At 44.0% G+C, this 22,552-nt stretch overlaps 4 protein-coding genes across 5 annotated transcripts; 2 read left to right on the forward strand and 2 right to left on the reverse strand.

Moving 5' to 3' along the window:
* Positions 1 to 1,013: 1,013 nt before the first annotated feature.
* Positions 1,014 to 5,063, forward strand: LOC311008605 (uncharacterized protein). Its single transcript, XM_084002340.1, has 6 exons — positions 1,014 to 1,138; positions 1,795 to 2,058; positions 2,521 to 2,790; positions 3,437 to 3,544; positions 3,936 to 4,007; positions 4,538 to 5,063. Exons 1-6 carry the CDS (start codon positions 1,108 to 1,110, stop codon positions 4,588 to 4,590), a joined length of 798 nt encoding a protein of 265 aa, XP_083858466.1. The 5' UTR covers positions 1,014 to 1,107; the 3' UTR covers positions 4,591 to 5,063.
* A 94-nt stretch (positions 5,064 to 5,157) lies between these two features.
* On the reverse strand, positions 5,158 to 8,267 carry LOC311008604 (uncharacterized protein). Its single transcript, XM_084002339.1, has 5 exons — positions 7,888 to 8,267; positions 7,399 to 7,665; positions 6,325 to 6,570; positions 5,965 to 6,105; positions 5,158 to 5,605 (listed from the first exon to the last, which is right to left on the reverse strand). The coding sequence occupies exons 1-5, from the start codon at positions 7,991 to 7,993 to the stop codon at positions 5,544 to 5,546; spliced, it is 822 nt and encodes a 273-aa protein (XP_083858465.1). The 5' UTR covers positions 7,994 to 8,267; the 3' UTR covers positions 5,158 to 5,543.
* Positions 8,268 to 8,395: 128 nt separating this feature from the next.
* Positions 8,396 to 13,950, reverse strand: LOC311008603 (butyrophilin subfamily 3 member A2-like). Of its 2 annotated transcripts, none has more exons than XM_084002338.1 (6): positions 13,811 to 13,950; positions 11,574 to 11,909; positions 10,676 to 10,889; positions 10,057 to 10,121; positions 9,686 to 9,805; positions 8,396 to 9,487 (listed from the first exon to the last, which is right to left on the reverse strand). In XM_084002338.1, the coding sequence occupies exons 1-6, from the start codon at positions 13,857 to 13,859 to the stop codon at positions 8,934 to 8,936; spliced, it is 1,338 nt and encodes a 445-aa protein (XP_083858464.1). In that variant the 5' UTR covers positions 13,860 to 13,950; the 3' UTR covers positions 8,396 to 8,933. The 2 variants fall into 2 exon arrangements, with proteins under 2 accessions (XP_083858464.1, XP_083858463.1); XM_084002337.1 differs by having other exon boundaries at positions 10,057 to 10,154.
* Positions 13,951 to 19,295: 5,345 nt separating this feature from the next.
* LOC311009212 (C-type isolectin Sp-CL4-like) lies at positions 19,296 to 20,667 on the forward strand. Its single transcript, XM_084003236.1, has 4 exons — positions 19,296 to 19,382; positions 19,461 to 19,592; positions 19,750 to 19,858; positions 20,452 to 20,667. Exons 1-4 carry the CDS (start codon positions 19,317 to 19,319, stop codon positions 20,517 to 20,519), a joined length of 375 nt encoding a protein of 124 aa, XP_083859362.1. The 5' UTR covers positions 19,296 to 19,316; the 3' UTR covers positions 20,520 to 20,667.
* The last annotated feature ends 1,885 nt before the right edge of the window (positions 20,668 to 22,552 follow it).

Below are 22,552 nucleotides of genomic sequence, written 5' to 3' on the forward strand. Positions count from 1 at the left end.
GATGTCTGTAGCAGTACGACAGTGTAAAAGTACTCGGATGTCTGTAGCAGAACGACAGTGTAAAAGTACTCGGATGTCTGTAGCAGTACGACAGTGTAAAAGTACTCGGATGTCTGTAGCAGAACGACAGTGTAAAAGTACTCGGATGTCTGTAGCAGTACGACAGTGTAAAAGTACTCGGATGTCTGTAGCAGTACGACAGTGTAGAAGTACTCAGATGTCTGTAGCAGAACGACAGTGTAAAAGTACTCGGATGTCTGTAGCAGTACGACAGTGTAGAAGTACTCAGATTTTTTCCCACAATGCAAAAAAGAGAAAAGTTTTCAACTTTCACAGAAGACAATATATAGAAACATCACTGAACAAAACTTCCTTCGTGATGTTTTTTAAATCACACATACAAATGATAAGAAAAGTGACTCTTTCTAATTTCTAGATATTAAATGAAAGAAAGATGGATTCTGAGACTGAATGCTTCAGCCTTCACTTTGAGGAAAATGTCTTGTTTTTTACAGATGAAGTCTGACATCTGGTGGCCTTTTAAAGTACTACAAGTTTAGTGTTTGTATTTATTGATTATATAATAAAGAATGTTAATTTTATACATACATAAATAATTAATAATAATAATAATAATAATACTAAAAAAAAAAAAAAAAACACCCTTACCTATAGCACTCTGATCGTAGCACTGTTGCTCTTGAACTACTACTTTACTCAGATGAGGACCTAACACTTGTTCTACTTTTAGCTCTTACTGCATCGGCAATGATTCGTTGTGGAATCCTTGTTTCCTTCTTTTGACAAATGTACTTATTGTAAGTCGCTTTGGACAAAAGCGTCTGCTAAATGACCTAAATGTAAATGTAAATGTACTAATAATAATTAATCTGCAGTTGTGTAAAATGTAATTCAGGCCGCCAGGAGAGTAAAAGGAGGACAGACTTTACTTTGGAGGTGTTAAAGATGAAGAGATATATACAGGAAGTCCTCCACTGTCAGTCAGTCAGACAGTCAGTCAGTCAGACAGTCAGACAGTTAGACAGACAGACAGTCAGTCAGTCAGACAGTTAGACAGACAGACAGACAGTCAGACAGACAGACAGTATGGAGATGGTAACACTCTGCGCTGTCGTGGGTGAGTACTACTAAATGTGTGTTTCAGCTTTTTACAGAAAACTTCCTGTTGAAGAGATATGAAATGACCTCGAATGAATATTGTCTGTTCTCGCCAAATTTGCAACGTCCTACTTTATAAAATAAAGGGATAAATACAGTTTTATGTCTGCAACATACAGACAACAAAACTCCTACTGATAAACCATGTATTTCCCCTCCGGCCGGATATCGAAGTCTCTCGACCTTAAGATGCAGCTTTGCCTTTAAAACCTTAGTTTCTCTTCTTCTTGTGGTTGTAGCTGACAAGCAGAGGTGTGAAAAGAACAGAGGTAGAAGTACACATACTTGTGTGTCCAAGACGACTCTGAGATGTATAAAGTATAAATTTCCCTATGAAGGACGTTTCTACTGGCTGTTCTTTTTTTGCAAGGCTAACTGAATCTCACGTCTAAATGCCATAAATGTAAATGAAAATAATAACCGTTATTCCCCTAAAATGAAACTAAAGTAATGAGTCTCTGAGTAGAAAGTACAGATATTTGTTGTAAAATGTAGGGAGTAAAAGTAAAAAATAAAATAAAGTACCAGATACCTGAAAATTCAGCCATGTCTTCCTGCTTCTGCAAGGATTTGAAAAGGGGGCGGAGCCTTAACAGAAACGTCTGTTCCCTGCAGGCGCTCTGAGGGTTGTCCCCGACAGATCCCAGTTCTTCCAGTACAACTCCGTCTCTCTGAGCTGTGGGCAGCAGGGGAACTCCAGCGAGTGGAGGGTGAAGAGGAACACATCCTTAAACAGCAACCAGGACTGTTCGAGGTCCAGGGAAGGAAGGAACAACTCCCACTGCATCATCGATGACCTTTACCCTTTCGACAGCGGGGTGTACTGGTGCGAGTCTGTGGCAGGAGAGTGCAGCGACGCCGTCAGCATCTACGTGACCGGTGGGTGTGAACTAAAACACAGTAAACATAGTAAACATGAGTTTATGTCTCAATCTCTAGTTTCAAGTCTTCTTCAATCCAGCATGATGTTCATTTAGTACATTATGGTCCATTTAGAGTCCAGCAGACCAGAAAGCAGGGGATGCTTTAGGGGGCGGGGCTTACCTGCTGATTGACAGGTCCATTTAGAGTCCACCCTCTGGTGTGTCACTTCTGGTTGCAAAGAAATCTCTCAATGTTCTCAATGTTGAGAACATTGAGATGTAGAAACGGGGGTCCATCCACCGGGTCTCTATAGGGCTTGGGGGTCATGGCCTTGAAACATTGAAGACTTCTGATCTATCTAGTTTCTGCTAATAGAAACCCTGAAATTAAGGGTTAGGGTTAGGGTTAGACACACCGATCCTTTAAACGGACAATAAAACAGTCTTGAACTAGTCTACTTGTCCGTCGGTCCGTCAGCTGGCTCGGTGATCCTGGAGAGTCCGGTCCTCCCTGTGGTTGAGGGAGACCCCGTCACTCTGCGCTGCAGAAACAACAACTCCTCCTCCTCCTCCTCCTTCTCCTCCTCCTCCAACCTCACAGCTCATTTCTACAAAGATGGCCTCCTCATCAGGAGCAGCCCTACAGGAGAGATGACCATCCACAGTGTTTCTAAGTCTGATGAAGGTCTGTACAAGTGTGACGTCCTTGATGGGGGAGAATCACCAGTCAGCCGGCTGGATGTCAGAGGTGAGAACCGCCATAAAGGGACAGTTCAAAAACACACGTCTGTCCTCTCACCGAGAAGGTTCTGGTCCGAGTGTCCTTCTCGATGAAATGGAACTAGACGGCCAAAAAGTCTTTGATAAACTCACCAGCAACTCGATTATTCCGATCCTGACAATATTCCTAAAGAAAAGATTATATTCTGATTTAGGCTTTTTTCGGAATGTAGCATTTTCCAATTAAGACAAGTGTAATAGGTTTATTTATGGTATTATTCGAGTTTTAGGAGCATTTTTTGGACATCACAATCAGAATATGCGTCTCCACCACAGACTGTACATAGGAAGTGGACTACGGTTTAGAAACTTCTAAAGGGTTCTGTAGTTTGGATTTTGACATAATGTCATCTTAACTTTGTATATTATAATATGACGACAGCCAGATGTACTGAATTCATACAAATATTCAAACTCTGTATGTTAAAGAAATAATCCAAGATCTCATGTGAAGGTGCTGGTTTTCCATCTCGGCAGCAAACAAACAGGAAGACGTACATTTTGATTTAAATATTGATTTAAATCACTGTGCGTTCAGAGATTTGTTCAGGGTGTGTTTAGCATAAAGATCTGCTGTTTGTTTGCATCGAGGCCAACCTGTGGTATTTCTGCAGGGCGTCCAGAGCCGCCGGACTCCCCCCTCGTACGCACTCTACTTCCTGTGTTGGGCGTTGCGCTGGTCTTGGCGGTGCTGCTGCTCTGCCTCTGGTGGAGGATCAAAGGTTGGTTTTCATGTCAACATAGTGACATTTTGCATTTTGTCTGTCAGCAGCAACCAGTGTCAAGACCGCCTAAACCTAGACCGAAACCAGACCAAGACTTTGAGGGGTTGAGACCAAGTCAAGACCAAGACCAAGACTTTGAAGGGTTGAGACCAAATCAAGACCAAGACCAGTCCAACACTGCAGGACACGCTTAGGCTAAAAAGTGGGACATACAAACCCAGATCTGTTATTCTGTTTGTATGTGCACCCACCTGCTGCATTGTGGGTAGAGCAACTATGCATCTTTTTTATCGCCCAAAAGTGAGACGACAATACATTTTCTTGCCATGTTGTTGTGTGTTAGCATTCGTGGTGCAGGTGTGTAACAGTTGGAGGTGTTGCTGTGCAGGTAAATGCGACCCCGATGTCTCGTACACTGATGTGACCATCGTACAGGAAGGGGAGCCAAACAGGTCTGAAGGTAAACAAATACACACCATGACATCACATACAGTATACTGTATGTGTGTCTGTGACTGCTGGAGAGGAAGTCCCGCCCTCTGACACTATTGGTCACCAAGATTACACAGTAAACAAAACAGTCCCGTAACTCCCTCGTTATCATCAGACTGACCAAGTTCTGAGACAAACAAAGGACAATATCCAACAGCTAACTTTGCATGTATTTATTTGAAACAGTTAATATTTACAATGTATTTACTTAAGTTCTTCCCTTTTAAGTGCTACTTTTATCATTTTATTTCATAAATACAATAATAGAAAAACAGAATTAACTAATAGACTATTCTTGATTATTTCCATTTCCTGCTACTTTACACTTCCACTACATTTAAAAGTCTGTCCAGCATCTATAATTACTAATTACTTTGCAGATGACACCTGACTTAATTTGCATATTAAGTAACCCTAACCCTTCAACATTTAATAACAAATATCACCACGAAGCTTTCCCAGTTAACAAGTGTGTGTTTTGATGATTCTGCTCCACAGATGTGGCCCCTGCACTGATCTTCTACTCAAGAGTCAACCTGGGAAACACCTGACAGGAAACGAATGTGGAAATGATCATTTTGTGTATTCAACGGGAGAGATGTTCCATCGTTTCATCATCAACAGGGGGATAAAGTTTTAATATGTAATGAAATCCCATGAAACCAGACGCTGCGATGCCTCACCTGCCTGCACTGTCCTGAAGTGTATTCACGGATATCAAAATTATATATTTCTTAGTACCAAACTTTGCTGAGATTCATCTCAGACGTGTTGAAATAGCTGCCACTTTGCCCATAAAATAATTGATTTGAGTATGCATTATGAATGTAAAATAAAAATGATGTGCTTATTATTCTCTTGGTGAAGTCTCTGAAATGTAAATGGTTATTTTGTTATATTGATTATTAAAATGCAAATGCAATTACCTGGTAATTTTTTTAATACTTTGATTGACCAGAGGATGCTTAATATAGTGTTTGGCGACAGAACTATAATGGAGGGCAACAGCTTTTAACATGTTATAACATTAACCACCAACGATGAATGAAACTAGGAACGCAACAGTTTATGTCAAGAAAACTCGCATGAATATAACTTTTGAAAGACATTTATTGTTTGTTTTGGATGCAGAACACTTCATGAATCATTTCATTGAATTCATTATTTGAAGTTGGTTACTCTGCCCCGCGAGTGGGTTTTTAAGTGGCATAATGTTTCCACTTCTCAGAAAACAAACACTGACCTGGTTTCAATGCGATCTCACCACAAACTGACCCACACACCCTTTCCTGTTTGCTATTCAAAGAAACATCACAGAAGACTACAAGTGTGAGGGGAAAAAAACACACAAAGAGGCAATTTACACAAACCGTTTGAGTCATTATCCAGTGAAATATTCACCCAATTTGGTGTTCAACTTAACCGGCTTTCAACTGTCCTCAACTGTGATCCGGAGCATTTTTAAGGCTCCTTGTACATTCTGGCTTTACATTTGTTTGTAGGACTAGACAAGGATTTCCATGATGATGTCATTGCTGCCTCTTCTCTGGGCAACCGGCCGAGCTTCTGCGAGCAGAAAGAGATCAAGTTTCTGTGAGAATAATAATCAGATTTATAACTTAATAAGCATCACTGATAATCAGCAGGAGGCCAATGATAATTCTCTATGGGCATTAATGATTACATCAATGAAAATAAAGTCAAAGAAATCAACACTTATGCAGAGATACTGAGTTTTAAATTGAAGTTTTATCAAAGTTTCTCCCCAAAATCTAGAAAGATGGTAAAAGTAAAACAGTAAAAGCAAAAGATTTTCAGGAACCCCAAAAAACTAATTGATAGCAAAGTAAACATAGATTTGTGGCTATAGCCTGATTTGATTGGCTAACATTAAGCAAGAATACCTCCTTGAACACTGTTCTTACCTCTGCACCTGTCTCTGTAAATGAGTCCCAGTAAGACGGTGGACAACACGTAAGGGATTCCCACCAGCAGGTGACACATCAGTCTGGAGACAGAATGTGAACAGGAAGCTGCAGGTGCAGGTGAAGATAAAACTAGAGGACCTATAGGAGATATATGAACGTTTATCCACTGAGGTTTTAAACAATGTGACAGTGATTTCATCATAAATATATATATATATAATAGATGTTTCCATTCAACTGGGATTTGTATTTATTGATAGCAGGTATTTGTCCTTTAAATGTTGCCCTGTTGCACAACAACATATATATGTATTTGAAAGAGTTTTCCTCAGTTATACATCAACTATTTTTTATCACCTTCCACGTTCAGCCAGCTGCCCACCGATTTTCCAAATCCGGGGATGTTGCATGTGTAGAGTCCTTCATCGGACTTGGAAGCGCCGTCAATGGTCATCTCTCCTGTGGAGCTGTTGCCGATGAGGCGGCCATCTTTGCGGAAGACGTACGTGTGCTCGGAGGAGTACGTGGCCGCCTCGCAGTGCAGAGTCACGGGAGCGCCCGGCGACACAGGGAGGGCAGGACTCTTCAGGAGCACGCCGCTATCTTTGGGGAAATTGATATATAAAAACACATTTTTACTTGTGTGTCAGACATTGACTCAGGTTGGCTACGGTCCCACAAAACAAAAGGTAGGTTCAGGTTACAAACTACTTAGTTAGGTTTAGGAAAAGCATCCTGGTTGGGGTTGAAAGGAACCGTTTCGGCAAAAAAATCACTTAGTTAAGGTTTCAGCAACAAAACCGCTTAGTTAAGGTTTAGGGAAACCCTCACAAATGTGTCACTTAACATCACCACAGCCTCGCGGTTCAAAGTTTCTCAGCTTCCAGTTATACCCACTTTAAGCAATTCCAAATTCTCTAGGGACCCCAGTATGCAGAAGTATTCAAATAGACCATTTTTTCATCGGAGAAAATAACACATTTATATGTTTTTTGCCCAAAACTGCACAGTTCTGTTGGTACCCTAGGGCCTCCCCTTTACAGACATGCCCCCAAACCGCATGGGATTAGCATAAAGTGAGCATATCTGTAAAGAGGAGACATGTGGGTACCCACAGAACCCATTTACTAATGTGTTACTTGAGGCCCGTGGTCAAGGGAGCATTATCTAACCCCCTTCCTGATAAGCTGGCATGACATTGTTGGTATCAAACGATTCCTTGACCTTTGAGTCTGCTGAAGCCTTTTGAAGACTACATAGGTAGTCTTTCTCAATATCTAATACTACATCTCTATGCAATTAATTCATATATCTGCCACAAAAAAGGATCCTAATAACTTTCCATTGGCATCGTTTGTTTTTGTGCTGAGCAACATGAAACCGGTAATCAGGACTATTTCCCGGGAGACTGGGCTGCGTGGGCCGGTATACCAGTGATGGTGATGTTGATACTGTTGCTCCGGTTCCCGTCCGCAGACTCGCACCAGTACACGCCGGTGTCCGTCGGGTAGGTGTCTCCGATGAGGCAGGTGGAGCCCGAGGAGGCGGTGCCCCAGCCGGAGGTGCAGGGCCTGACCCCGCCGTCCCACGTCTTCCTCTTCACCTTCCAGCCGGTGGAGTTCAACTGATCACCGCAGCTCAGGGTGATTACGTCGTATCGGAAGAACTGGGACCGGTCAGGGATGACCTGAAGACAGGCTGGGGGCGAGGTCAATGCAGCAAACAGAAGAAAATAAGGAAGTTAAAAAATACATGAAAGGAGGAAGGATAAAAGAAAACAAAAAAATACAGGAAGAGTAGAGAAAGGACAAAAAAAGTGTGATGACAAGAAGGAGAAGGAGAAGGAGAAGGAGAAGGAGAAGAAGAAGAAGAAGAAGAAGAAGAAATTCGACAGTGTAAAGAAAAGGAGTTGGTACTCACACATCACCAGGCAGAACGGTGTTAACTGCATCCTGTCCCACCACCGACTGCCGGAGGGACAGACCGATGGTGTGATCGCAGCACTTCCTCTGACAAACTCCGTCATCCTCCGTCAGGTGTCACAGCAGCAACACCTACAAACAGTCTGCAGGTTTTACTCTAAAGTTGCAGTAAACAATGTTGCATTTCACCAGTTTAATTAAGGAATTATCCAGATACACAGAAGCCAGTTTTTCTGTAAAAATGTTATTATTCATTTCCATTGGTGAAAAACATTTATTTATTTATTCAACAATAAGGCTGAACATTTTTGACATTTTAAAGACCATCAGATACAATAATAATAATAATAACAATAATAATAATACCAAAATAATTAAATAAATATTTAATTCTACCTCACCAATCCTGTTGGATAAGTGTATGCAGCCGACTGCTGGTGGATTCAATGCAATGCAAAAAGCATGCAAAAAATGATTGAGTTAGCAATAATTCATTCACTAGGGGGTGCTCTTTATACGTTATAATGTCTCAGACATGCATTGTGTGAATCCATATTCCATAACAGAGTAGTGGACATAAAACAAATTACTCCCATTTACACAATTTATACAAAAATCAATAATTCAATTAAGAATCCATATTCTGACAAGTAAAAACAGTTTAAAAGTTTAAAATAAATAAATATAGTCCATATATACAACCCCAGTCATGTTATTATAAAAGATTACAAGATACAATACATTCAACAATAAATTCATTTTATAAAACGGGGGGATTCGAACCTGAATGTGGCAACGCAGGAAGATCGTCTTAAACAAGAAGAAACAAGTGAAACAAAGAATGAAAATAAGAAAACAGTGACACACAAAAGGGTAAGAGAAGGATGAGAAATAATAAAAGGTTTAAGGAATGAAAAAAGCAACAGAGGCAAAAAAAGAGAATTTGAGTTTTGAGGTACCAATGGATTTTCCCATTTTTGGGTACAACCCTAAAAAATGATCACCCCACTTCCTGCTGGTGTAGTTTTTATATCTGCTTTGTGCTCATGGGATCAACATCTCCGACTCTTCCGGTAAGTCTGCCATGTGGCGGCCGTGAGACGGGTTTGTCGATGGGAATACTAAGGAATGGCGTCGCTGGATCTTGCTGTTTGGACCGGCCCGAGCAACAGCACCTTTACGGCCGAGCCTTTTCTCTGAAGGTAAACCGGAGGGCTCTACTAAGTCCAGAAGAGCCGGGCTGCTGTGTCTACGGCAGGACCTACCTAGGGGTGAGTTGGCTGCCAGGAGGCTGTTCTGTTGCAAGACGCCGGGCTTTGGTCCTGTGATTGGGGGTAAGATGCCAAATGGAGCCGCTGGACGGTCATTCTGGCAAACTACAGCACTTAGCTGCGATATGTCGCTCTGCAGCCAGCGGATGGTCTTCTCATTCACCTGGACCTCTGACTTGAGGTGAGCCACCTCCACTGTCAGCATCTCGATGACGTTTCCCGTGGTGTTGACTGCAACACTCTGCAGGAGCGAATGATCCTCAGACGCGGTGCACGTTGAACTATGACATGACGATATTCTGGCTTCTGGCGATTTCTGTCCGTCCGCTGTGGGAAAGAAATGCACCGTTAGCACCTCCACGTATATTAAGTCTTGTGACCCGTGTTCTGAAAGCCAATCACTGTTGGAAGAATGAATGATGATGTTTTTTTCACGTAGTTTCTTGCCTCAAACACTAAAACTAAAATTAAAAAATACAAATAGCCAAATACAGTTTTGTGTTAGCGTAGCCGCCAGCGACTTACTAGATGTTCCACGTCTCTTCCACACAAGGGCGGCTAATCCACATGTGGCAGCTAATAGAACTAAAGCGACTCCTCCAATGACAACGGCGGCGGTTCGCCACCAGTACTCCCAGCCGTCAGCTGAAATGAGTAAAGGATCAATAAGTAAATGATCTGGTACATTATAAATATCATCAGAGCACATTGCTTTTCGTCTGACTCGTAGTCTCCTTCCAACAGGAACAGGATATTCATGCAATTAAAAGAGATGTGAACCTTTGATGGAATTATCTTTAATAATCCATTTTTTTGCCTTAAAAAAACGAAAACATTTTAATCACAAGGATGTAAATTGGGAAAGTAGGCGTTTGGCGTTAAAGCTGCAGTGATACCTGGCAGGAGAAGCTGGGCCTCCCTCGTGTGGTTGATCGCCGGCTGGTGAACTCTGCAGGTGACCCTGATAAGGTCAGTTTTTATCCTCTCCCAAACTCTGGTGTTCATCAGGACAGAGTCACGTAGAACAAATTGAGAAAGTGGAAGAAATATAAACACAAGTAGAATAAGAATAGGAGGTAAAATAGAAATGATACAAGAGGAAAATTCTAAATTAGAAGGTAAATGCCTGCAAAGGTATTAATATGAATACTATGTGCAGTGATTGTTGTAAATGAGCTTATAATTGATATGACATCACAGCCTTGCATAATCACTGTGTTTCACTCCTTCCTGTTGTTCAAGTGTGTACTTCAGTACAATTGTTTTTTCCCTTAACCTGCCTTTCCAGTTGAATCCTTCATGCTCAGCTTAACCCCCCCCCTGAAGGATTCATTATTCTGTTCTTGCAACACATAGTTGCACAATAAAATGCAGCTGTAGCTCAATTGCTACATAAGAAAACCCCCCAAGAAAAACCAGTTGCACATTCCTTTAGACGGCATGCAAATAAAAAGTCTACAGTGCACGAATCAAGGCCAAAACAAGCCCAACAGAAAAAGAGTTTGACGTCCGAACCTGCTGGTAGCTTCCTGGAGAGTCAAGGTCCGTGTCACGTTGTAACACCCACGGGCGTCTTGATCACGTTTTGGCTCGTCGCCACCGACGTTGTTTCCTTGTTCGTCTAGAAAGTTAATCTCAGGCTCCGGCAGCCAGCAGGTTGCCTCACAGCGAAGAGCCACACCTCCACCACCGGCTGACGTAACGGAGAGTTTTGGCTCAGAAACGGCTCCTAAAAAAAACGCCCAGATTTAGATGTGGCCTATTAAGGCTCAATCAAACAGTAATTAAATCTGAATAGAGACAAAAGGTGTTTCATCTATACCGTGTGGATATAAACAGGCAGTTAATTATGAATAAGTAAACGTGCCAAGCCCCAGTTGTGAAAGTACACCGGTTTTATTGTCCGTTTAGTTTGCGATGCACTGCTAAGGGTGAGGCTCTTAGTGTCTTTAGCTTGCTAAAGTACTGAGAACAAGATAATGTATTTTTAATTAAGCGTACATATCTGAGAGTTCTTCCAGGAAATGAAATATAAATATAGATCAGAAATGTGATCCACACACTAACTGTGTAATATATAATCACAGCTCGTACTTTTTCCTTTTTTTATATATTGGATAATCCTTCATTCTAGTAACGAGTCCTGTGTAACATGGTAGATGTGCACAATGATAGCTAGAATGGAATTTTTATTAAATAATCTGGATAGGGTTGGATCAGGCTCAGGCCTCAACCAAATGGCCTGGATCAGGTTCAGGCCTGAATGCATATTCAGGATCAGGCTCGGACCAGACTTTCAGCCCTATGCACCAATCTTCCGCGGGTCATCCTCCATGAGATCAGGGAGGTTTTATCAGACTACGATGCAGCTACAAAAACTCTACTGTACATAAATAAACCGGACTGGACGTACCCACAACCAGCTCCACCGCTGTCACCTCCCGGGGGGCCCCCCTCCACAGCCTCAGGCACTGGTACCTCCCGGCGTCCGCCGGCTGCACGTCGGAGATCCTCAACGAGACGTTTCCGTTCTTCAGCTCATTGGTGATCAGGTTCGTCCTGTACCGGAAGGCCGGGTTCTTCATGGCGTGGGTCTCGCAGCCATCCCGGTACAAGAAGACGACGTTTGGCTTCAGACCTTCCTTGGACCACTCCACGGTGGGAAAGTCCTGGTTGGCAGGGACGCTGAAGCTGCAGGGCAGAATGACATCCTCGCCGGCAAAGGCCAGGACCGACTCCAAGGGCTCTCCTAGGACAACACAAATCATTTCAAGACAATACACCAATACATTTTGGTATTCAACATATTAGATACCCCTCTCGAGGATTATGTAGTATATTCAACACCAGAGAGCTGCAGCCGGCTACTGCCACCGTTTACTGGTTATGCAATCCGTCTTTGCCTCAGTTTAGTAGCAACACAACCAGAAACAAAGTGGCGTCAACACCCAGAATAGGTCATCACAATCCAGCACCACCTTCCCGGGTTGACCTGCACCTTCGCAGTCCTTTAGCTGCTCTGAACCGGCCCGACAGGTGGAAACATACTGGGAACACGAAACGGTTCACGAAACAAAACAAAAGCAAGAAACTACAGTCGGGTTCAACAAAACCACGTGTTTGGGTTTACATCAGTTTGGTTTTGAAAATAAAATAAAACCAAAAAACGCAACACAAGTTCTTGTTTCTAACGGGACACCAACATCACTCTCTCACCCCTCTCTCTCTCCCTCTCTCTATCTGTCTCCCCCTCTCTCTCTCTCTCTCTCTCTCTCTCCCCCTCTCTCTCTCTCTCTCTCCCCCCTCTCTCTCTGTCTCCCCCTCTCTCTCTCTGTCTCCCCCTCTCTCTCTGTCTCCCCCCTTTCTCTCTCTCTCCCCCCCCCCTCTCTCTCTTTCTGTCTCCCCCCCCCCTCTCTCTCTGTCTCCCCCATCTCTCTCTGTCTCCCCCTTCTCTCTCTGTCTCCCCCCCCTCTCTCTCTAGCTGTCTGTCTCACCCATGTCTCCCCCTCTCTCTCTCTCTATTTGTCCCCCTCTCTCTCTCTAGCTGTCTGTCTCACCCATGTCTCCCCCTCTCTCTCTAGCTGTCTGTCTCACCCATGTCTCCCCCTCTCTCTCTATCTGCCCCCCTCTCTCTAGCTGTCTGTCTCCCCCATGTCTCCCCTTTCTCTCTCTCTGTCTCCCCCTCTCTCTCTCTAGCTGTCTGTCTCACCCATGTCTCCCCCCCCTCTCTCTCTCTCTATCTGCCCCCCCTCTCTCTCTAGCTGTCTGTCTCACCCATGTCTCCCCCTCTCTCTCTAGCTGTCTGTCTCACCCATGTCTCCCCCTCTCTCTCTAGCTGTCTGTCTCCCCCATGTCTCCCCTTTCTCTCTCTCTGTCTCCCCCTCTCTCTCTCTAGCTGTCTGTCTCACCCATGTCTCCCCCTCTCTCTCTAGCTGTCTGTCTCACCCATGTCTCCCCCTCTCTCTCTAGCTGTCTGTCTCCCCCATGTCTCCCCTTTCTCTCTCTCTGTCTCCCCCCCCTCTCTCTCTAGCTGTCTGTCTCACCCATGTCTCCCCCTCTCTCTCTCTCTATTTGTCCCCCTCTCTCTCTCTAGCTGTCTGTCTCACCCATGTCTCCCCCTCTCTCTCTAGCTGTCTGTCTCACCCATGTCTCCCCCTCTCTCTCTATCTGCCCCCCTCTCTCTAGCTGTCTGTCTCCCCCATGTCTCCCCTTTCTCTCTCTCTGTCTCCCCCTCTCTCTCTCTAGCTGTCTGTCTCACCCATGTCTCCCCCCCCTCTCTCTCTCTCTATCTGCCCCCCCTCTCTCTCTAGCTGTCTGTCTCACCCATGTCTCCCCCTCTCTCTCTAGCTGTCTGTCTCACCCATGTCTCCCCCTCTCTCTCTAGCTGTCTGTCTCCCCCATGTCTCCCCTTTCTCTCTCTCTGTCTCCCCCTCTCTCTCTCTAGCTGTCTGTCTCACCCATGTCTCCCCCTCTCTCTCTCTCTCTCTATCTGCCCCCCCTCTCTCTCTAGCTGTCTGTCTCACCCATGTCTCCCCCTCTCTCTCTCTCTCTCTATCTGCCCCCCCTCTCTCTCTAGCTGTCTGTCTCACCCATGTCTCCCCCTCTCTCTCTCTCTATCTTGTTCCGTCTTCCTCGAGACTTCCGGCCTACCTGAGCAGCAGGACAGCAGACAGGTGAGCAGGACGACAGGAAGACTCATCACCACGCTGTGAACCTCTCCCCACCTCGGTCAGCTCACCAGAGACGAACCAGTCCGACAGCAGACGACTCCGTTCATTACAACTTCTGAACTTCCGATGTGGCTCGAAACTCACGAGATGCGTTCATGGTCATTGGGAAAAGTCTGACATAAGGCTGTAGTGATGTAAGAAGCTGTGGCTAAATAATAATAATAATAATATTATAAAAGTATACATACATAATACATTCTAACGATAGGAGATACGTTTTTTGTAATATGATATATATTTGCGTGGTTTTGTCATTTTATTGAATTTCATAGGATTGCAATAACAAGCAAAAATAAACAATCGTTTCTGAGAACATTCATTATAATAACAATATGGACTCATCAGCTCTTCGGTAATGTAAACTGTGCAACCACAAAGGCACACTACATCATTTATAATCTTCCAAAACATCTTTCTCCGTCAATGAGTCACTTTCTGAAAAAAAGTTTTTTTGATAGTGTAATTTCCTAGTGGCAACGAACGTCACACGAACAAGGGGCTGACCTACACATATGTGGCAATCGTTCACTTTGCACAGGTGTTGTAGAAAAGTCTCATGACAACTAAATGAAAAAAAAAAAAAAAGTTATCATTTTTATCTCACAACCACAAAGGGGCCTCCAGTTTGAGACAGAACTTCTACAAGGATCTGTAATATTTCTCCTCTGATATGGATTAACATGAACGTAAATGAGACAAGACGCTGGAACGTGAATGCTGAAGCATTTTATTTAAGAGCTTATGTTAAACAGAGTCCTCCTGCAGCACTGCTGATCGCCAGTAGATGGCGACACTAATTGAGAAATGCAAATGCATCGAGGTAGAAGCAGTAATCCTTCAGAAATGCGACACGTTATATACAGGTACATTTACTATAGTTTTAATCGCCGCAGCATCTGTGGGAACACAAGTGTTTAAAGAACGTGTTTCTTGGGTATCAGTTCAATAATGTGTTGGTCATGATGTGGTTCTTACCCTCCACTTGGGCTGTCACGGTGTTCAGGATGCCCACCGACAGCAGGACAGCAGCTACCACAGAAAGATGCATGGTTCACTAGTCTTCACTGGTTCTTTACCAGCTACAGGCACTTCCTGGAGACATGTTTCGCATTTTAACCAACGGACTATTGTTTCTCTGTGTCTTTGAGGATTTTGTAGATCGATGTTTATTTTATCTGATGCAGTCAGGGGAGTCCCCCATGGATCAATTGTCGGACCCCTGTTGTTCAGTGTGTACATGCTGCCACAAAGACCTTTGGTTCAGTGGTGTAAACGTGGTGATGACACACATCCGTACTCTTCTCTGTCATCTGGAATCACTGTCCCTGATAAAAGATCAACATTTCTTGACGAGATTCTGATGTGAAGATCGACACGGTTCAGTGAATATGTTGTTAGCGTAGCACGAAGAAGGGAAGCGGCTAGTCCGTCTCTGGCCAACAAGCACATCAAAGCTTGCTAATAAATATGCTGTGACACATGTAACCCCCATCAAACATTTTGAAAATGAATATAGATAGCAGAGCGAACTATCCTCCACATGTTAGCATGCTGATATGTAATTCAGTCATCTACCCCAAAGACCTCAGGTTGTTGCCCTGTTTCTGATCTCCTAAAACGGACAGAAGACGAAGAAGCTCACCACAGATGTGTTCTGGTTCCTCGTTGCTCCTCGTTCTGATAAAGTGTCTCTTCCTCTCACTCCAAACTCTCCGTTGGTGCCCTGTGGACATGTCGGCGTCACCAAATGGCACATTTTCATAAAATTAACAAACATGATCACTCCCACTCTTGTGGAAGTTGTCCGTGAGAAAAGATGGGTTGCCGTTTTATCCTCCAGCAATCTAGGAACAGGCTGACATGCAGTTTGCTATACTAGCAGGGTAACGCCTCACCACTGTGTTTGTTTCTATGCTGGACCTGATCCAGTTCGGGGTCTTCGATCCAGGTGTGGCTCTACAAAGTGACCCTCTTTTCTTTACAGAGTCCGTCTCTCTTTGCTAAAGATTATCAAATCTGCAGCGTTCAGATGAGTGATGTCGCCTCTGGAGTAGAAACAGTGCAAATGTTTGATGAACGTTTGAATGTTTTAAATAAATGAATATGTAAGGAGGACATTCAGAGCTACAAGGCAGTTCACACCGAAGCGAACCATTAAAGACCGTTTGCTTTGACAACACTGAAATGATAATGAACAAACTTAAGGTCTTGTGATTAATTTAGTCTCTGGGTTTACTGAAGTCAGCTGGCACTCTGGTTGCTATTTACAACGTTTACTTGTAATAAACTTTAAAGACTCTCGTCGATATTATTGATGACAACTTTGTTGTGGTGAGCAAAAACCGCACAGGCATGTTAAATGATCAATATAAGATAAAACAAAAGTCTAAAAATGCAACAAGGAAAATAGACCGAAACATGACAAAGAGAAACAAAATAACAAGCGAAAGAGAACAATAAAGAAGGAAGAGCACCAAAAAGAAGAGTGAGGAAAACAAGAACCTTTTTAATCAGGTCTTAATTTTGAAGGCACTTCAATGTGATTTGCACCAGCTGAGCTGGAAATGTGAGTTACCTATTATTTTAAGACTTAAAGTAATAGGTAACTCCCATAAACAGTGTTGTCAACTCCCTTGTAGCTCTGAATGGCAGAACAGCTACAAGAGAAAGGAATTTACTGAATGAATGTTCAAATTACCGTCGAAACAAGCAAACGCATCCCAATCAGGCATGTAAGATTACTCTATTTTAAAAGTATTGTATTGGAATCTGTTATTTGGTGCCACCTAGTGGTGGCAGAAAATAGCCGGTTTCAGGAGGAGGTGAACTCAGTGTTTCAGGAAGTTATTTATTCCTCCATGGGCTAATAGAGGGAGCATCAGTTAGACCAGAAGTCCTCAACGTTTTCAGGCCAAGAACCCACAAGTCCTACAGAGACCCAATGGAGGGACCCCCAAGGCCTATAGAGACCTGGTGGAGGGACCCCCAAGGCCTATAGTGACCCGGTGGAGGGACCACAAAAGCTTATAGTGACCCGGTGGAGGGACCCACAAGGCCTATAGAGCCCCGGTGGAGGGACCCTTGAGGCCTATAGAGACCCTGTGGAGGGACCCCCAAGGCCTATAGAGAACGGGTGGAGGGACCCCCAAGGCTGATAGTGACCCGGTGGAAGGAACCCCAAGGCCTATAGAGAACGGGTGGAGGGACCCCCAAGGCTGATAGTGACCCGGTGGACGGAACCCCAAGGCCTATAGAGAACCGGTGGAGGGACCCCCAAGGCTGATAGTGACCCGGTGGAGGGACCCCCTATTACATATCATATAAAACTTTGCTCCCTATTAAACCGGGCCAATAATAATAATGTGTAGTGCAGCCTATAGTGCTATGTAATGATGTATGTATATTGACCCTTAAAAAGTCCGTCTCTGTCAAGATGAAGTCTGCTGAGCTCAGTTTGGGTGAGTGGCATCGCTTCTGGAGTAGAAACTGTTCAAATATCTAACAAACACTTTAAGTGCTATCTAATTCAATATGTAAGTATGACAATCATAGCTAGAAGGCATCAATGAATCCATCAAAGCTAGTTTGCTTTGGCAGCACTAGATACTTAAAGTCAAAGGGAGGGGACGGCAAATACCATTCTGCATGAGCGATGAGTTCATTGAGTTTACTGAGTCCGTACATTTACAAGCAGATGCCCCGATACGGACACAGGAAAGACTAAATACACAAGAAATGAATGAGATAACCAGACACAGGTGGGCAGACATGAGGGCAGGCTGAAAACTGATCGACCTTATTTGGAGTGTTGATGGAGCAGCTACAATGTTAGCATAGCCGAGCACCCCTCAACCAGACTCCATTCAGAAAACAAGCATTTCAAAAGATGTTTGTTTGTCGTCTTGCAGACAGACCTCACAAACCACAACTTCAGACTTTTTACAAATTGCCGTCATCGTGTAGCCGCTGGGGCTGCACAGTGGTGAAGTGGGTAGCACTGTCGCCTCACAGCAAGAGGGTCCTGGGTTTGATTCCCGGGTTGGGCCACTCCTTCTGTGTGGAGTTTGCATGTTCTCTCCGTGTAAGCGTGGGTTTTCTCCAGGTTCTCCCACAGTCCAAAGACATGCAGGATGGGGATAGGTTCATTGATGACTCTAAATGTCCCTTAGGTGTGAATGTGAGCGTGAATGGTTGTTTGTCTCTACATGTTGGCCCTGTGATGGAATGGCGACCTGTCCAGGGTGTACCCTGCCTTCACCCAATGACAGCTGGGATCGGCTCCAGCCCCCCCACGGTAGACAATGGATGGATGTAGCCACTGCTCCTTTGCGTTGAAAGGAGACAGTTGAGGTGGTTCGGGCATCTGGTAAGGATGCCCCCTGGGCGCCTCCCTAGGGAGGTGTTTCAGGCGCGACCAGCTGGGAGGAGGCCACGGGAAGACCCAGGACTAGGTGGAGAGACTATATCTCCACCCTGGCCTGGGGACGCCTCGGGATCCCCCAGTCAAAGTTGGCTGATGTGGCCCTGGAAAGGGAAGTTTGGGGTCGCCTGTTGAAGCTGCTACCCCTGCGACCCGACACCAGATAAGCGGTTGATGATGAGAGATGAGTGATGTAGTTACTTCTGCATCCTTCTTATCTGTTTATTTATTTCGGCCATGATGGATGAAACCTCGTAGGTGTCTACATGCAAATAAACGGTAACGCAACTAAACACAAATGCTTCGGCAAATAAACACAACTGATAATGCATTCAAACTCATGCGAGAAATGCAAGACAAAAGTTCGCTACGCGAAATACTTTTCTTTCACACACCTTCAAGAAGAGTCAGTTGCATGAGCATACTTTCTCCCTGTGTTTATTCTCATGATTAAACATAATAAAACAAGACATTTGTTGATATTGGCAGAAGATTAAAATGTCCACAGGTCATGAGTTGGAAGTTTAAAAGTGGGTGGAAGTGCCTTCTGACAATCTGACAGAGGAGCAACGAGAATCCTGAACACATCTGTGGTGAGCCTCGTCTTCTTCTTCTCTCTCTGTTTCAGGAGATCAGAAACAGGCCAACGAGCTGAGGTTCTCGGGTCCATGACTGAATTACAGTAAGATGCTGGAGCTGATGTGTGACTGATTCCCGAGGGATGAATGAAGTGTACTTCTGATTCTTTCCAGATCATATCTCATTTTCGGAGCACTAAGACTTAGCGAGGCCTGAGCCATGCATCCAGCTGTGGTAACTACTGTCCTGCTGTTGGTGGGCATCCTGAACACGTCGACAGCCGATCTCAGCAGTAAGTACCACATCATCAACCAACACATCACCACAACCAAAACCTTGTCATTAACGCACGTGTTCTCCCACAGCCGATGGACTTAATTGGACATGTGAGAATATATACAAAGGGCAAGAATGTGGTGACGGATGGATGCGCATTGATGCGGGTCGCTGTATCAAATACTTCCCAGAGGAAAAGACTTTCGCTGAGGCAAAGGTCAGAAACAGAAAATAAATCTATCTGTTATGATAAAGTCCTGGTGACGACTAACACTTACATCCATTGTGATTTCAGGAACACTGCGAAGGGTTAGCGAGTAAACTGGTCTCAATCCACGGTCTCGTCCAGATGGCAGAAGCGCTTTGCACCAGCCTGCGTGCCAGCAGTGATCGCCAGGATTTTTGGATTGGGACCATAAGATCAGGGGTAAGCAGTGAAACACCTCATTGTGATCAGAGATAAGACAGCCTGGCTGGTGAGTGAACTGACCGATGGATGAATGTGAGGAAGACCCTGATGGACGATACATAGAGGAGTATGTGGCTCACATGTCACCACTGATTCTCCACTTTGTGTTTTTCAGGATGACTTCGTAAACATCGATGGATCTGACTTTGACTTCAGCGTATGGTACGAATATCAGCCAGACAACTTTCAAGGAGCAGAGAACTGCGTCGAGGTCAACCACAAAGGTAAGGAAATATGGAGGTTGTACTTCTATGAATGGGTGGAAGCAAAACATTTACAATGGAGTTTGAGAATAATCTGAAAGACGGAATAATTCAAACGTGATGCAAAGAACAACGGGTATCACGAGGAGCCAGTCATGCTGACAGGTTCATTTCAAAGTTGCATGTGCCTGATATGACATGATTGAGCACATGGGTGGCGGTGTTGAATGAGGGTAGGACAAGTCCCATCCACTTTGTAAAATCATTACTTTGGATCAGCCCCTTCTATCAAAAGTCAGCGCATCCAGCGCTATTTTCAGTTTCAGTCCCTTGTAAGGGGGTTCCCCGTTTTGAGAACTGAACTGGTCCTCCACATGGATTCCCCTTAAATTGTCCCGGCCACATGTTTTTCTATTTGTATATGAAAGACGTTGCTCATAGTGACGAACCTACAGGGAATGATTACACAATTCTGCAGCCCCCTCAGGTCTACGCAGCAAACAGCAGACACACACAGTTAGAAGGAAGTAAAGCAGCTGACAACAGAGTGAATGTTGGACTTACACCAGGTGACCACACGACCAATGGGATGTTTTCTCTTGTATGTTCTCCAGACTGGGGATGGTGGAACGACGACAACTGCGACGACAAGAATAGCTTCATGTGCGCTAAGGTCATGTGATCATCGCCAGCTGGTGTTTGGTTTTCATTCTAAATCGGTGTCGCCATCTACAGACGATCAGCTGTGCTGCAGGTGGACCCATGTGTTTTATGATAACCGCTGCAAACACAAGCTCTTACATTTACTGCAATAAACGCTTCAGCATTCATGTTCCTGAGTCCTGTTTTACTTGTTCATGGTTGGTTATATGAGAGTAGAAAGCTGAAACATAATTGTGGCAGTTCTGCAACACATTTCATGGTGGGAGCATTATCGGTGCAATAATGTCAAAAATGTACTCGAACAAAAGAAAGAAACCTTCTGGTACTGACCAAGTATAGATTATAGAAGCTTTAAACTCCAAATTTGTTATCCTGTTGGTCACATACATCTTGACCTGAAACAACACATCCCTCACTTTAGATTGTGGTTTAGCAATGCCATCGGTGGGCAGGTGGCGGAGTGGTTCGAGCGCATGCCATGTATGCACGTACGATATGCAGCTTACCCTGGTTTGTATCCCGGCCGGAGGTCCTTAGCTGCATTTCACGCCCCCCTGACTTGCCTATCCGTCCATTGCTAATAAAGGCATCTAAGCCTGAAAAAATCGTTAAAAAGAAATACCATAAATTTGGCAAAGAAAATGTAATGTGTACAATATTATTAGAACTGTTTGAGATAAAGCAACACAGAACTATACACATTTATGACGCAACAGCTTCTTTTAATGCTTGAGCCTTTTATTCTTGCATTTTCTTTGCCAAAAGCATAGAAAATGCTAACATGCATGGTGGTGCATGAAGCTAACGGTGCAGCATGGCCATGTTCATCAGAAATCTCGGCGAGTACAAGGAAGGTCAAGAAGACTTTGAGTCATACCTCGAGAGGTTTGAGCAATGGATGATCGTAAACGAAGTGGAGGAAGGTAAACAGGCCAACGTTTTCCTGTCTGTAATAGGTGCAGAAGCCTATGGACTGTTAGGTGGCCTCGCATATGAAGTGCTGAGAGCACAACTATCATCCCATTACAAGCCCAAGCCACTAGTTATCATGGAAAGGTATAAATTCCAAAAATGGAATCAGCAAGAAAATGAGTCCGTGTCGGATTATGTTGTAGCGTTGAAGCAGCTATCCACACATTGTGAATTTGGTCCCCATTTAGACGAAGCACTGAGGGACAGATTTGTTAGTGGATTGAAGGTGGAGGCTACTCAGTGAAAGTGCTTATTGAACAAAATCTGACATTTGCAAAAGCATTTGAATTGTCTTTATCAATGGAAATAGCATAAAAGAATACGTTGGAGTTCGCCAGCAAAATGAAAGGACCTGCCACGGTGAATAGGATCGACAAAAAGAGAACAAAGGGTGCGTGGAAAAGCAAGCCAGCCAACAGCGAGTGGAAAAGCAAAGCCCCAAGTGATAATTCCAGGCCACAGAGGACAGAAAATCACCAGCCCTTTTACAGATGTGGCGGTAGAAATCATACAGTGCAAGTATGTAGGTACAAAACAGAGACATGCCACAAGTGTTCAAAGGTAGGACACATAGCAAGGATGTGTAAAACTAAACAGGGACTTAAACAGTATGTTGCTGAAAGTAGAAGTCTAAATGAGACAGCAGGAAATGGAGATGATGAACTGTTTGGGTCATATCCCTTGAATGCCTTGTATCCCACATATATTGTTGGAAATTGAAAAAAGGAAATTACAGTAAATGTCCAATTAGAAGGAACTCCTCTAGAGATGCAGCTTGACACAGGAGCTGCTGTAACACTTGTTTCTGAAATAGTGTATTAGAAACATCTCTCTCATCTGCCACTGAAAGGAAGTAAAGTGCTCTGTCAGCCTTTTCCGGTGAAAACATTCCCTTGATGGGACAAGAGATTGTCAGTACGAAATATGGGAACCAGAGAGGAGATTTACCTCTAGTGATCGTGAAGGGTGACAGACCAGCCCTCCTTGGCCATAACTGGCTCAACAACTTCAAACTAGAATGGACAAGGAGGCTTTGTCCATAATATTTGGCGTGACCAAATTTTCAGAAATACTTGTATG

Source organism: Eutrigla gurnardus (assembly GCF_963514095.1).
Source record: "Eutrigla gurnardus genome assembly, chromosome: 23".
NCBI classification, from domain to species: Eukaryota; Metazoa; Chordata; class Actinopteri; order Perciformes; family Triglidae; genus Eutrigla; species Eutrigla gurnardus.